General features: G+C 40.5%; 1 protein-coding gene across 6 annotated transcripts in view; it reads left to right on the top strand.

The window, feature by feature from the left end:
- The window catches only part of KLHL5 (kelch like family member 5), a 98442-nt gene that overhangs the window by 43121 nt on the left and 42352 nt on the right, over positions 1-12969 (top strand). For 2 of the 6 annotated variants that reach the window (XM_073342275.1, XM_073342276.1), the window contains exon 3: positions 11611-11793. In XM_073342275.1, the coding sequence (XP_073198376.1) occupies positions 11651-11793 (143 nt within the window). In that variant the 5' untranslated portion in view covers positions 11611-11650. Of the gene's footprint in view, positions 1-3415; positions 4238-9933; positions 9993-11610; positions 11794-12969 lie in introns of those variants that run through there. The other 4 variants (XM_073342272.1, XM_073342274.1, XM_073342273.1 and 1 more) reach the window with 4 other exon arrangements.

Raw genomic sequence — 12969 nt, 5'->3', positions numbered from 1 at the left:
CACGATGGCTGGAGCTGGAGGGTGGTGCTATGTAGAGGTGTTCTGAAGCTCAAGTGACGATAAGGATGTCTTATTAAAAATGATTATGGGAATAAGGGAAGGGAGTTTTGAAACTTACCTCTTCCTTTCTGTTGTAACTGTAAATACAGTGTTTACATCTGTCTTTCATCTGCAACTGCTGTCATTTGAACCTTGAGGTACCCCTCCACACCTGTGGAACATCTAACCCTGATGAGGAGAAAGAAGAGGACTAGGGAGGATATGTTCAGCAAGATCCTGCAAGCAGTGCTGCATCAGACTATGAACAGAGGGCCTGGAGGGTGAATATTGCAGACAGTATGTAGAAGGAAAGAGCAGACAGGAGAAACTCCCAGCAGGAAAAGGAGTGGGAGATGCACCAGGACATAATAGGGCTTCTCGGATAGAAAGTGCAAGTGCTGCAGATGCTTGTTGACCTACAGGTCCAGAGTCATGGCTTGCCCACCGGTTGCAGTCACTGGAGAACTCCAGTTTAGCCGCTCTCTACATCCCCCCAACATTCCATGTGGCATCGCAGGTCACATCCCTACCCCTACCACTCCACTCCAAGGAACAGTAACTCCAACCAAAGTTCACATATGCCAACTGCAGATCTCACAGATCAATTTATGTGTAGCTGAAATGGGCAGGAATGTTTTCTACCTTTCTAATTTTCAAGTTGTGTTCTGTTAATTTATTTTGGTAGTTTGTATTGTGTTTTTTTTTAACTGCATGTTTTTTGCACCATTTTTGGCATGCAGAAAATTTGTATTTTTTAAATTCATTTTTATTACTTCACAATTTATGCTGCTAGTCAAAGCACCCACTACTTGTAACTCCCACCAGTTACTGCTCGTTTCTTGGGCCTGGACATGGTGCTCCACCGTCTGCTGTGTGAAAATTATGAGATGGATGGCATTATGGGATGGAGAAAGTTGCATGATGGGAACTTGACTCCTTGTTCACAGGCACCTTTTTGTTACTCATTTCTATCTCACAACACGTTGTGAAAATTTCTCAAAAGGCAGTGACCTGGCCAGTGGCGAGTGCCACACTGGAATACCTACCTGTGATGCACTGCAACCTACATAAACATAATCACTGCTGAGTACAAATAGTACCAATGCAAGCAGCCAAGTATGCATGTGGATGAGCAATATGCAAACTGCAGCAGCTGTATGCTGATGTAACTTACATCAACTGAAGTTTGTAGTGTAGCACAGCCTCACTGTCTTTAATCATGGTTCTGATAAAATCCTTGCTGCACATTCTAATTGCTTCTCCCAAGCCACCAGGACCATCTCCTTTTTTTTCTGGATTGAGAGTCTGCTAGCTAGTTTTCAACCAACCTCCAGTCTTACATAGTAGTACTCCTGGGGGAATTCTGCACCACTGCACATGCGCAGAATTCATGTCTCCCACAGATTTCTTCGCTTCCCTGCAGAAAAATCACTTTCTGATGGGGAAGCAAAGGAAAGCTGCAAAACCAGTCATGCACTGCTCCCCAGCAGTGCAGGTGCATTGTTTCAGGCATCCGGAGCAGCCAGGGAGAGGTAAATCAGTGGGGGGCGGGGGGCTGGGGACGCCCCAGCCAGTGGCTTCTACCCTGTGCCAGGCTTAGCTGCTGTTCCTGGCAGGGCTGGGGAGGATGGGACTTCCTCTTCCCCTGCAAGGAGCGGCCAGGGCTGGGTCAGACCCAGCCCCAGAAACCTCTCTAGGTGTAGGAAGCTCCGCATGCCCCCTCCTTCCTGCTCCCATTGCTCCTCAGCCATGGGAGGGGGGAGGGGTCACTGTATGGGGAGCTGCTCCCCCACCTGCCCAACTCCCGTGCATCTGGACCCACCTCATATCCAGATTGCCCCACTAAGCCTCACCACCTGCACCCAGACCCCCCACTGACTCCCCTAAACCTGAACCTACACCCCAGCCAAGCCCCACCTCCCTGCATCTGGAGACCCCTTGTACCCAAACACCCCAGCCAAGCCCCACCTCCCTGCATCCAGACCCCACTTACACCCAGACCGCACCCCCACACTTGAACCCCCATCCCAGCAAGCCCTACCGCACTTGGACTACCCTGACTAGCTCCCTGCATCTAGACCATCTCCCCACCAAGCAGCACTCGGACCTTCACCCCATCAAGCCAGCACCCAGAAACACCCCCCCGCTGAACCCTCCATACCCAGACCTCCCCTTGTTGAGCCCCACCCACTTTCACCTGGACCTCCCCTGCAGAGTCCCATTGCCTCTCCATCCAGAACCCCTACTACAATGAGCCCCTGTTCATCCAGATCCCCCCTGTACCCAGCCCACCCCTCCCAGCTGCCCACGGCCAGATTGCCCCACACAGAACCCTTATCTCCCCACACTAAGCCCCTCCACACTTGGATCCTGCTGGGCTGAGCCTGCCTGCCTACATCTAGTGTGCTTGGCACGGAGGGGCAGAGTCCCAGGGTGTTTCTGGGGCAGGTCTGGCCCTTGCGTTGTGTCAGGGTCGGGTGCAGCCTCACCACCGAGTCCATGTCCCTGGGCGAGGGCTGCAGGGTGATCTCCCACCTCTGTGCAGTCAGTGGCCTGTGCTCCCCACTGTCATGCTGGTGCCTCCACATTTATTTATTAACCATAACATTTGCAGAATTTTGCAGAATTTTAAAATATTGTTTGCAGGATTTTTATTTTTTTGGTGCGGAATTCCTTCAGGAGTAAATATCGGAACTCCTGTAGCAAACTGTGATTTAAAATATCCCTGTTGTTTGACCCTCTATTTTCCAAAAACAAATAGAGAATTCTGACATGGGATTTTAAAAGTTAAATTACTGCTTATAAAATACATGTCTGGATAGCACTAGAGACTGAACTCCTTTCTGCAGAGAGAGTGGAAAAATAAAACTGCATCTGACCAGTGCACTTTAAATTTTACCTGTAGGGTCCAGTTCTAGAGGTCAGAAGATAGTGTGATCTTGATGCCCCTTGAGTCTGTGGTGCCTCTGGCTCCTTGATGATGATCAATTAGTTGCAGCTGAGATTATGGTTTTCATGATGTGTAAATAGACTGAGACCATTAGTGCATTTCTCCTAGGCTACTAAGCAACCATCAGTAATAACTTTCAGTCACTACAGACCCAGATTTGATTCAAACCAGCATGTCAAGATGAAAGGCTCTGTAACCCTTTACCAGTCCCCGAGCCATCTAGTCTGTTTGAAAAACAATTTGATGCATGTCTTGGAATCCTTTCCAGTTCAGATTTTCCTGAAATAGAATCAGTATACTGGAATATTTTAGCCTGTTTTATTAGTGATTTCTAACAGTGCAAGGAAGTGTTTCATTTGCTTTTTAGAATCACAGATTTTTTTTCCTATTTGTATTAGCAAGAGTTAACACAGTAGAGCAGTAGAGATTCTGAAATGCAGCATAGGAATTACGTTCTGTCATTTGTGGTTTAAGAAAAGGGGTGGTATTCAGCATTTGAAAGAGCTTTAATGAATGCTGTTAGTGTTTGTTAAAGCTAATGGTCAGAGGATGTGGAGGAAAGCAATAGAAAGTGCACTGGCTGCTTCAGTGTGACCTGATTACCATTTTTCTTGATTGTGGTGACTGTTTCGCCTTGTATTTTCATCCCAGTATTTTTCATCATCTCTTGCCATTTGTTTATATTCAGATGACATATGATTTTAAAAAAGCGCTTTTATGTATGTGAATGCAGTCCCTCCCAAAATTTGCTTGCCATATGCAGGAAGAGCATGTGTTTCTCTAGTCTTGGTTGGATGCACAAATCTTCTTTTATGTGCATTGCTTCTTGCCCTGTTGCCTAGACGATCACTTGCTTTCATTGAGGATGTCTGGCTCTCGTAAAGAGTTTGACGTGAAGCAGATTTTAAAAATCAGATGGAGATGGTTTGGTCACCAGTCATCAATCCCTAATTCTGGAATGGACAGCCACCGGGAAGACTTCTGGAACAGAGGAGAAAATGCAACAACTGGTGGGACAAAGTTTTTAGATCCAGGTAACCTACCACTACCTTTGGCATCAATTGGTTACAGAAGGTCTAGCCAACAGGATTTCCAGAATTCACCTCGCTGGCCAATGGCATCCACATCTGAAGTCCCTACATTTGAGTTCACAACAGAAAACTGTGGAGATGCACGTTGTTTTGATAGATCAGAAGCAGATGATGGAGCGAGTGAAGAAGAAAATGAATCGGACAGCAGTTCATGCAGGTTAATTGTTGTTTTCCTATTGGGGGAAATTAGTTGTCATTTGATGTCTTGAATGTCATTTGATGTTTTATACCTACAAATGTCAGCTATGATTTATCCTAGATTAAAATGCTTCAGAATTTTCTGATAGTTGCATTGTATCAAAAGTATAAAAATACTAATAACTGGCAGAGCATATAGTTGAATATATTTTCTATGACCAACTTAATATTTAACTTTAATATAGCTAATGTATAGCAAAATTAATCTTTACAGCTGCTGAAAATAATACGCACACAACAGCTTTTCAGGGCTGTTTTTAAAATTACTTTAGAGTAACATTTGTTCTGTGCTTAGCTGTGTTAAGAATTAGTTTTACACTAAATTAGAAAGAAATAATGTAGAGGTAAAAGATTTCAGAGCTATAGAAATCTTAAGTATTTTTGAGAATAAAAGATTCAACTGGAAGAAAATTATTTTAGCTATGAATCTGTTATATTCTCATGTGCATTTTTGCAGTGTTCTTCAATTGTCAATCTGGGCATATAAATCTGTATTTTAATTTCCATATTCATATGTTGATTATGAAGCCGAACGTGAGTACAACCTAAAGAAAAAAAAATATTTACTTCATCCTTTGAAACTGATATATTGCCAACCAGCTTGTTCAGCAAACTAAAACATGAAAAGTGCCTTAAACTGATTGTGGCTGTGCTAATCAAATATCTTACATTGTAAACCTAATTATGTCCATAAAATTATGGTAATAGTTTTGTTTCTGTCTTGCATCTTGTTTCTGGTGCTAAAATAAATAATGTATTATATCACTATTATTTTTATCAAAAGGTGTATGTTAATTGGTGGAAAATAAGTAATATGTTATTTAATTAATCTTTTTTTCTTGGTTATTACCAAAATGTCAGTTTATTTCCATTACATCCTTTATTACTTTGCTCAACTATACTACACAAAGTAACATGTCTTGCTGTGCTTTTTTGTTGTTGTTGTAAATATTAGAAATGCTACAATAGCTAACTTGCCATCTCTCATTAATTTTCATGTTGTTTACTTTCTAGCTTTTAAAATTATTTTGCAGTGACTTGATATTCTAAAGAAGATCATTAATCTTTATTTAAAGGGAGCAGAGTTTTTATTAATAAGCCTATTAGAGATAGATCAATCTAGCTAATATAGTTTGTGTGTTGCATTCCCTTTGGAGAGTGTACCCATATATAGAAAATTTTGTTGGTGCAGGGGCAAACTGATGAGTAAACACTGCACAATTTATGGTTTATATCCTTAACAAAACAGAAATTCTCTCTGTTTAGGAGTCAACATAGCATTTGCTTTTGTTGCTGAATTGGAAACATTTATCAGAATTATAAGGGAATGAAACACTGCATGCTGAGGCTTTATAAAAAGCAATTTAATCTTGCTGTAATAAGTATATTTAGCCATCAACAAAATAAGTTTCAGAGAAAGTACCTAAGAATCTTCTATATGAGGTGATTTTCAGCATGTGTTTTTGTAAACAATTATATGAACAGGTTTCAGAGTAACAGCCGTGTTAGTCTGTCTTTGCAAAAAGAAAAGGAGTACTTGTGGCACCTTAGCGACTAACCAATTTATTTGAGCATGAGCTTTCGTGAGCTACAGCTCACTTCATCGGATGCATAAAAGTGGACTTCTATGCATCCGATGAAGTGAGCTGTAGCTCACGAAAGCTTATGCTCAAATAAATTGGTTAGTCTCTAAGGTGCCACAAGTACTCCTTTTCATTTTAACTCAGTTTTTTTCATTGAATTCTTCTGTAAAAGAGAGAGAACTTGGCTGGACAGGCACGCATGTGCACACACATACCACCCACCCCCCTCTGTCATAAAGGAGAATGGGGTTCCAAGCCCACTGATCTGCAGAGATCTGTAGGAGAGAAATGTCATGTGTGTGTGGAAAGTTCTTGCGTCTGCACTCCTCTCTATCTGAGTGCCATGTTGTAGGCCCTGGAAGCACACCATGATAGAAGAAATAGTCTTATATTCTGCATGTCTCCTCCCACCATGCCATATGGGAATATGTGGGCCAAAGCAGAAGGAAGAAAGGGATTTACATTGTTTCTGGTGTTATGAAAGTTTAAAATCTTAACATGTATGTTGGGGCCTATACATGAGATCCTTTTTGCTATTGATCATCTCTTACACCTCTTGTAGTGCTGCTGAGTATTAACTCTTAAATACTGTAGGGTGTATCTTAGGGTTGCCAACTTTGTAATATTTAAAAACGGGACACTCCCCTGCCCTGCCTTTTCCTTCCCAAGGCCATGCCTCCCGTTTGTTCCTCTTTCCTCCTCCACTCCCCATTGCTCGCTGCTTTTCCCCCCTCTTCCCCCCCTTACTCTCCCCCTCTGCTCAGTTTGGGAGAGACTCGCCTGCAGAGCTGGGTCACAGAGCAGCAGCTACCCTAGGCAGGTAGGAGGTGGCCCCGGCTGAGTAGGGGGTGGTACGGGTGATGACCTGGTGCCTCCCTGCCCGCATGAACCAGACTTTTGGTGTCTGGTTAGTAGATCTGACCGGACACTGTCAGGTCCCCTATTAGACCGGACTTTCCGGTCAAAAACCAGACACCTCTAGTGTAGCCTAAGCATAGAGAGTTCATTTCACCTCGATATCTCTGGAAGATTGTTAGGGATAGCTTATTCAATGATTAAATAAATACAAATTAAAACATAAACAATACCATGGAACTAACCAGATCTGTGCCAGACATCACTGATCAGTTTGCTAGTATATTGTATCCTTCCCCGCACCCCTCACTCTATTGTCTTTTTAGATTGTAAATTCTTTGGAACAGGGAGCATGTCCTATGTGTTTGTACAGCGCTTTGTGCAAAGCAGATCCACCCTGAAATAATGGTTGTTTGTAGATTTCTCAGTTGTGGATTTGTTTGAACTAGGATGATTCTAAGACACTTAATACTAACTGAGGGACTTATAGAAGGAGTAAGTACTGGTTGTATTTCTCTGTCCTATGAAATAAACCAAAATCAGAATAGACACACTGATAATATGAAAACAAATTTTCCCTTGTAAAACCGAAATTGTCAGCATACATATAAATAAGACAGTTCTCAGTAATTAAGGCAGTTATAGAAAGTGTTAATGTCCTATTCCTCTCCAGAGAGGCCTCACATACATACAGGGGCTAAAAAAAAATCTTTTTTTCTGGATTTTTTTCCCACCTGAGTCAGAAAATTCATTTTAGCATTGTTCTATTGTGAAAGGTGTAGGTTGCTTTTTTAAAAGACCTTTTTACTCAACAGGGGTCTGTTCCTCGTGTATCTTGTGTCTTACTCTGACAGATTTTGAGTTTTGTTTTGTACTGCTTTTCACAATTGTCTGGTGCATCTCTGAGATCTAGATGTCAGTGTCATCTCAGTCTTTACAGAACTAAAGAACTTTTTTTAGTTCCTTCTAATCCCTTTCTATCAGCATTAAATCCTGGTCTCTAAATCTCAAACTCAATGTCATCTTTTATTCTTTTCCCCTGTTATCATGCCCCCTCTTCCCAAATATCCATTTTCCCACTAAAGGGTATTTGCTGCTTCTCCTGGGACCACTAAAATTTATTCTTTTCTTGGCATTCCCCTATTTAAAACTCTTGCCCATGCCTTTATCATTTGTCAGCTTGGGTACTGTAAAATTATGCTTTTTAGCCTTCCTGTTTCTCTTCTCTCCAAAACAGTACAATTAATGTCCTCTCCTTTTGCTCTGTCCATACCACCTCCCTTCAATATTTGAATCCTTTCGCTGGCTTCTTATTTCTTATCTTATCAGACTGAAAGTGGTTAGCCATGATCAAAGCAAGTCTCATCTGAAAAATGTTTAGCACACATGTATACTATTAGGAGCATTTTTGTATGTAGATGCTAGATCCGTGATCTGCCATTAGCACAATACCTTTCTATAGTGTAGACAAGGCCTTAGTCCTCAAGTTCAAGGGTGTATATACTCTCTCTTCCCTTACTGTCTCCTACAACCACCTCTATTCTCATTTCCTCCTAATTTCCCCTTCTCTTCCCCCCCCCCCCCGAGTCTCTTACTCCCTATGTTTCTCCTAGTCCTCGCTAACAATTCCAATATGGCTTCATGCCTGCATTCATGCTGAGCTCTAAATTTGAAAAAATCTCCTACTTCCTGTTTGCCAAATGCCTTCTCCTTCATATCCGAAGAATCCTTCCGACCTCATTCTCCTTTTCAACAAACTTTCCACACACTCTGTTACTTGAATTGATGTCTTGTTGATTTTTGATTGTGAACTGTTCTGGGAAGGAACATCTTATTCCATGTTTGTGAAGTATCATATAAATATTTGTCAGTTTACATATACTAATAACTCAGAAAAAGCTGATACCTTAAAGTTCCAGTGGTGAGTTACATTCCTTGCCTCCGTCTACTGACCAAAATACATGAACAATGTATTTGACCTATTATGCACTAAAGATTTTTGCAAAAAAGTTTCCATTGGTAGCACCATTGCGAACCCTAGTCTAGAAAAGACTTCAGCAGCTTCCTGTATTTTTACCGCTGCTTGGTTTCACAGCAAAAATGGTATAGTGTGTGTGGAGTTTTTTGTTATAGAGGATAACTGTATTCCATTAGCTATTCCAACTGTAAAATCCTAGTAGAGACTAGGCACTGCAGGTAGTCTTTACTGCGAGGTAGCTAGGCAAGATCAGCCTTTATAATCCTGCCTGTGGTTGACCTCACCTAGTTTACCTCACAGTAAAACTACAGAAACTTGTCTCCACGAGAATTTTACAGCAGGATAACTAATGCATATTTGTTATGCCATGGTAAAAATGCAACTTTTTCTTGGCAGTGAAACAAAGCCTTAGTTTAAACCAACTAGACTAATGGTAGTATGGGTAGGCAACTTTTAAAAAATGGTATTTATTGAATAATTGTTTTTCAAGCCAAAGGTACTAGTCCTCAAGAGGAACAATGTCCATGCTAAGTTTAAAATCTCAGATGTTGGTCCTATATACTAATTCCAAAAAGGATGTTTAGAACTTTTTATAATGGGAAAAGGATAAAATATGGATTTTTTTTCCACTCTACCACAATGAAGTTTGCTCAGATTTAAAAATTTTATTTTATTGGCAAAGCCAAAGCATTGAGAAGCTCAGTCTAAGGCATGGTCTGCACTAAGAAGCTGCTTCACTCAAAGGTAGGAAAAATTCACATCCCTGAGTGGCATAGTAACGACGACCTAATCTCCAGTGTAGACAGTGCTAGGTTGATGGAAGAATTCTTCCATCAATCTACCTACTTCCTCTTGGGGAAGTGGAATTACCTGTGCTGATGGGAGAACCCCTCCTATCAGTGTAGGTAGTGTCTGCACTGAAGTGCTGCTGCAGTTACACCGATGTAGTGAATCAAATGTAGACAAGCCATAAAAGGTGAATATTTTTGAAAATGGAATGTTTGAAAACAGCTGCTTGTAAAGAATGATGGATTTGTAACCTTAATTATGGTAGGCAGGGCTAGTATTCACTAGAATTCTTATGTAGTAATTAATATTTTTGGTTTGCTTTGTTACTATCTGAGATTATAAAATTCCACAGTTTACATGTTCCCTGACACTGTGCTCCCACCTCCTCCAGAATTTAGAAAAAATTGACATTTCTTTCTTCTGCTTTCAGAGATAGCTTTCACATTATAAACTGCTGCTCTGTGTCCTAGTTGAGCTGCAGCAGTGCAGCTTGAACAGCAAAAGGATAGGTGTGTATTCCACCCTCCCACTTTTTAATAGGCTGTTAATATTGAAGCCTAATTATGATTACTTCAGTGCCACCATGATTAATTGTTTCGGTACTGAACAGTGAACCACTTTCCCAGGCAAAAATACCTAATCAAAAATCTTGCTTGGAGAAACAAAATCCCTTAAACTGGTGGCGCTCAGACTGTGTTCAGTGGTCTTCAGTGTTAAATGTTTTAAGACCCAAGTAATGAGCTGACTTCCAAAGAACTACTCATGATGAAAATAAAGCAAGTGCTTAAATTCTATGCTGGATTGAAGTCCTAGGCCTTGACTATGCTACCGCTGAAGTTGACATAAGTTACGTCACTCGGGGTGTAAAAATACCACCCCTCTGAGTGAAGTAATTTACATCGATTTAAGCTTGAAAGAGTAAAAAGGGAAAGTGTTATTAACTGAAGTGTATTTTCACCAACTCACATTCCAAGATATTTGACAATAAAAATATTTCCACTGCATGCGTGTCATAACTATGTGTATGTAAATATTTATTTTCCTAAATTTATCCTCAAAGGAGTTGTATAGAAAGGACACTTTAAGACATTTATCTCTCAAAAGTACTGATATGGCCTCCATTACAACAGTATCCAAGAGCCTTACAACAACCTGTGAGGAAATGAAAATGTTATACCCATTTTACAGATGATCAAAGAGGCTAATGGTATGTGTATACTGCAGCTGGGAGCATGCTTCCCCGCCTAGGTAGACAGATGCACACTAGCTTGCTTGAGCTAGTATGTTAAAAATAATAGCGTGGAGATTGCAGCATGGGTAGCGGCAAAGGCTAGCTGCCCAAGTACAAGTCTACCCAACCCATTGGATCCAAACTTGTGTGGCTAGGCTATGCTGCAACATTCACACTGCTATTTTTAGTGTGCTAGCTTGAGCAGAGTTAATGCATGTCTGTCTCCCTGTGCTGAGACGTGGTCCCAGCTGCAATGTAGACATGTTGCCATAGCTATGCCAGCTATGCTATCCTGTAGTGTGGATGTAGTCTACATGGATGAAAGGGATTTTTCTGTCTATACAGGAACACGACTTCCCCAAATGATGCTAGCTAGATTGATAAAAACATTCTTCCATCAGTGTAACCTCCGGTGTAGATGTAGCTAAATCAGCATAGCTGCATTGGTCAGGGGTGCGGATTTTAAATATAGACCAGGCCTCATTGTCTTGCCTAAACCTACACAGGGAGTCTGTGGTAAAGCAAGTAATGGAACTCTGGTCTTCTGAGCTCCAGGCTAAATCTCTAATCACTAGATCAGGGGTTCTCAAACTGGAAAAACGTGGTTTTAATTTATAAGAGGGGCCGCGCTCAGAGGCTTGCTGTGTGAAAAGGGGCACCAATGCAAAAGATTGAGAACTACTGCACTAGATCATCTTTCCACTCTTCAATGGACTTTGGACCACACCCACAGAAAGGAGGGAAGATGTGAATAAAAGTAATTGCAAGAGACAAAGTGTTAACCTGAGTAGTATATATCACTTCTAAAATGCAGGCGTGACTTTCATTGTTTCAGCTGTGAACAAAATTGCTGTATTAAAATATTAGCCATACTAAGATTTTGTTATGTTCTTCAGGACTTCCAACAGCAGTCAGACTCTATCATCTTGCCAAACTATGGAGCCTTGTACATCAGATGAATTTTTTCAGGCACTCAACCATGCTGAACAAACCTTTAAAAAGATGGAAAACTACCTGAGACACAAACAGCTATGTGATGTGGTATTAGTTGCTGGTGATCGCAGAATTCCAGCTCATAGGTAAATATATAAAAGATTCTTGATTCTAAAATAAATTACATTGTCTTACTTACATTTGTGCATCTGTGGTGTGAGGGTTAACTATTTTGCTTTAAAATAAGATTCAAGAAAGAGGAGGTTTTGACCAAATAGACTTGGGAAACTAAAAATTTACTTCTGTCTCTTCCATGTGATACATGATCAAAAGTAATTCTAATGGGTACAATGTTAATTCCCACCTGTGACACTCAAAGATTTGACAAACAAAAACAATTAAATCCCTACCCAGAATCAATTTTGAAAATATTTCAAGGACTGTAGTATTTTTTACTGTTCATGAAGAAAAAAATTAAATTTAACATGTATTGGATGTTCCCTTGTGTCTTCAGAATTAATTCAGTGTTATAGTTTGCACAATTGTAAGTCCAGCCTATCCCATACAGTTTGCCACTCTGATGAAACTGCTGTACCGTCAGTTCTTGTTGGCTAGCCTTAACATATAGCAGCTTTTCTGAAGATATTTAAATATATATTTATGTTCTGGAGAATAGACTGGAAAGCAATAAACTGATATTTCACTTAGGACCTCAAAAGTCTGAACATGTAGGCAGGTAGTGTCAGTTTCCTAGATATTAAGATTCCAATGTCTTGGCATTTGTAGTTTTGCTAAATAATTGAAATAAATTGGATGGTATTTAAGTAGTATGTGTTTTTCATCTGGAAGAGTACTAATATGCCAGTAATCAAAAAGGTTAAGTGGGATGACCTGGATAATGATAAGCAAGTTAGCCTGACTTCAGTCTGAGACAAAATAATGGAAAAGCTGATATATGGGATTTAATTGACAGAGAATTAAAGGATAGGGATATATCTGTGCCAGCCAACATGGTTTTATGGAACATAGGTTTTAACTTGATTCATTCTTTGAGATTACAGGTTTGCTTGATAAACATAACAGCACAGATGTAATATACTTAGACTTTTGTAAGGCATTTGACTTAGTACTGCATAACATTCTGATTCAAAAATTAGTACTACTGTATTCAATATCAATAAAGAACTGGCCAACTGACAAATCTCAAAAAGTAGTGGTCAGTGAGGAATCATCAATTATGGGTATTTCTAGTGGGGTCCTGCAGGAATTGGTGATTGGCCTGATGCTGTTCAACAATTTAATCAGTGATCTGGAAATAAATA

The sequence above is a fragment of the Lepidochelys kempii genome, chromosome 4 (assembly GCF_965140265.1).
Source record: "Lepidochelys kempii isolate rLepKem1 chromosome 4, rLepKem1.hap2, whole genome shotgun sequence".
Classification (NCBI taxonomy): Eukaryota; Metazoa; Chordata; order Testudines; family Cheloniidae; genus Lepidochelys; species Lepidochelys kempii.
The sequence above is the reverse complement of the archived record's forward strand: the minus strand, read 5'-3'. Positions and strand labels throughout refer to the sequence as shown.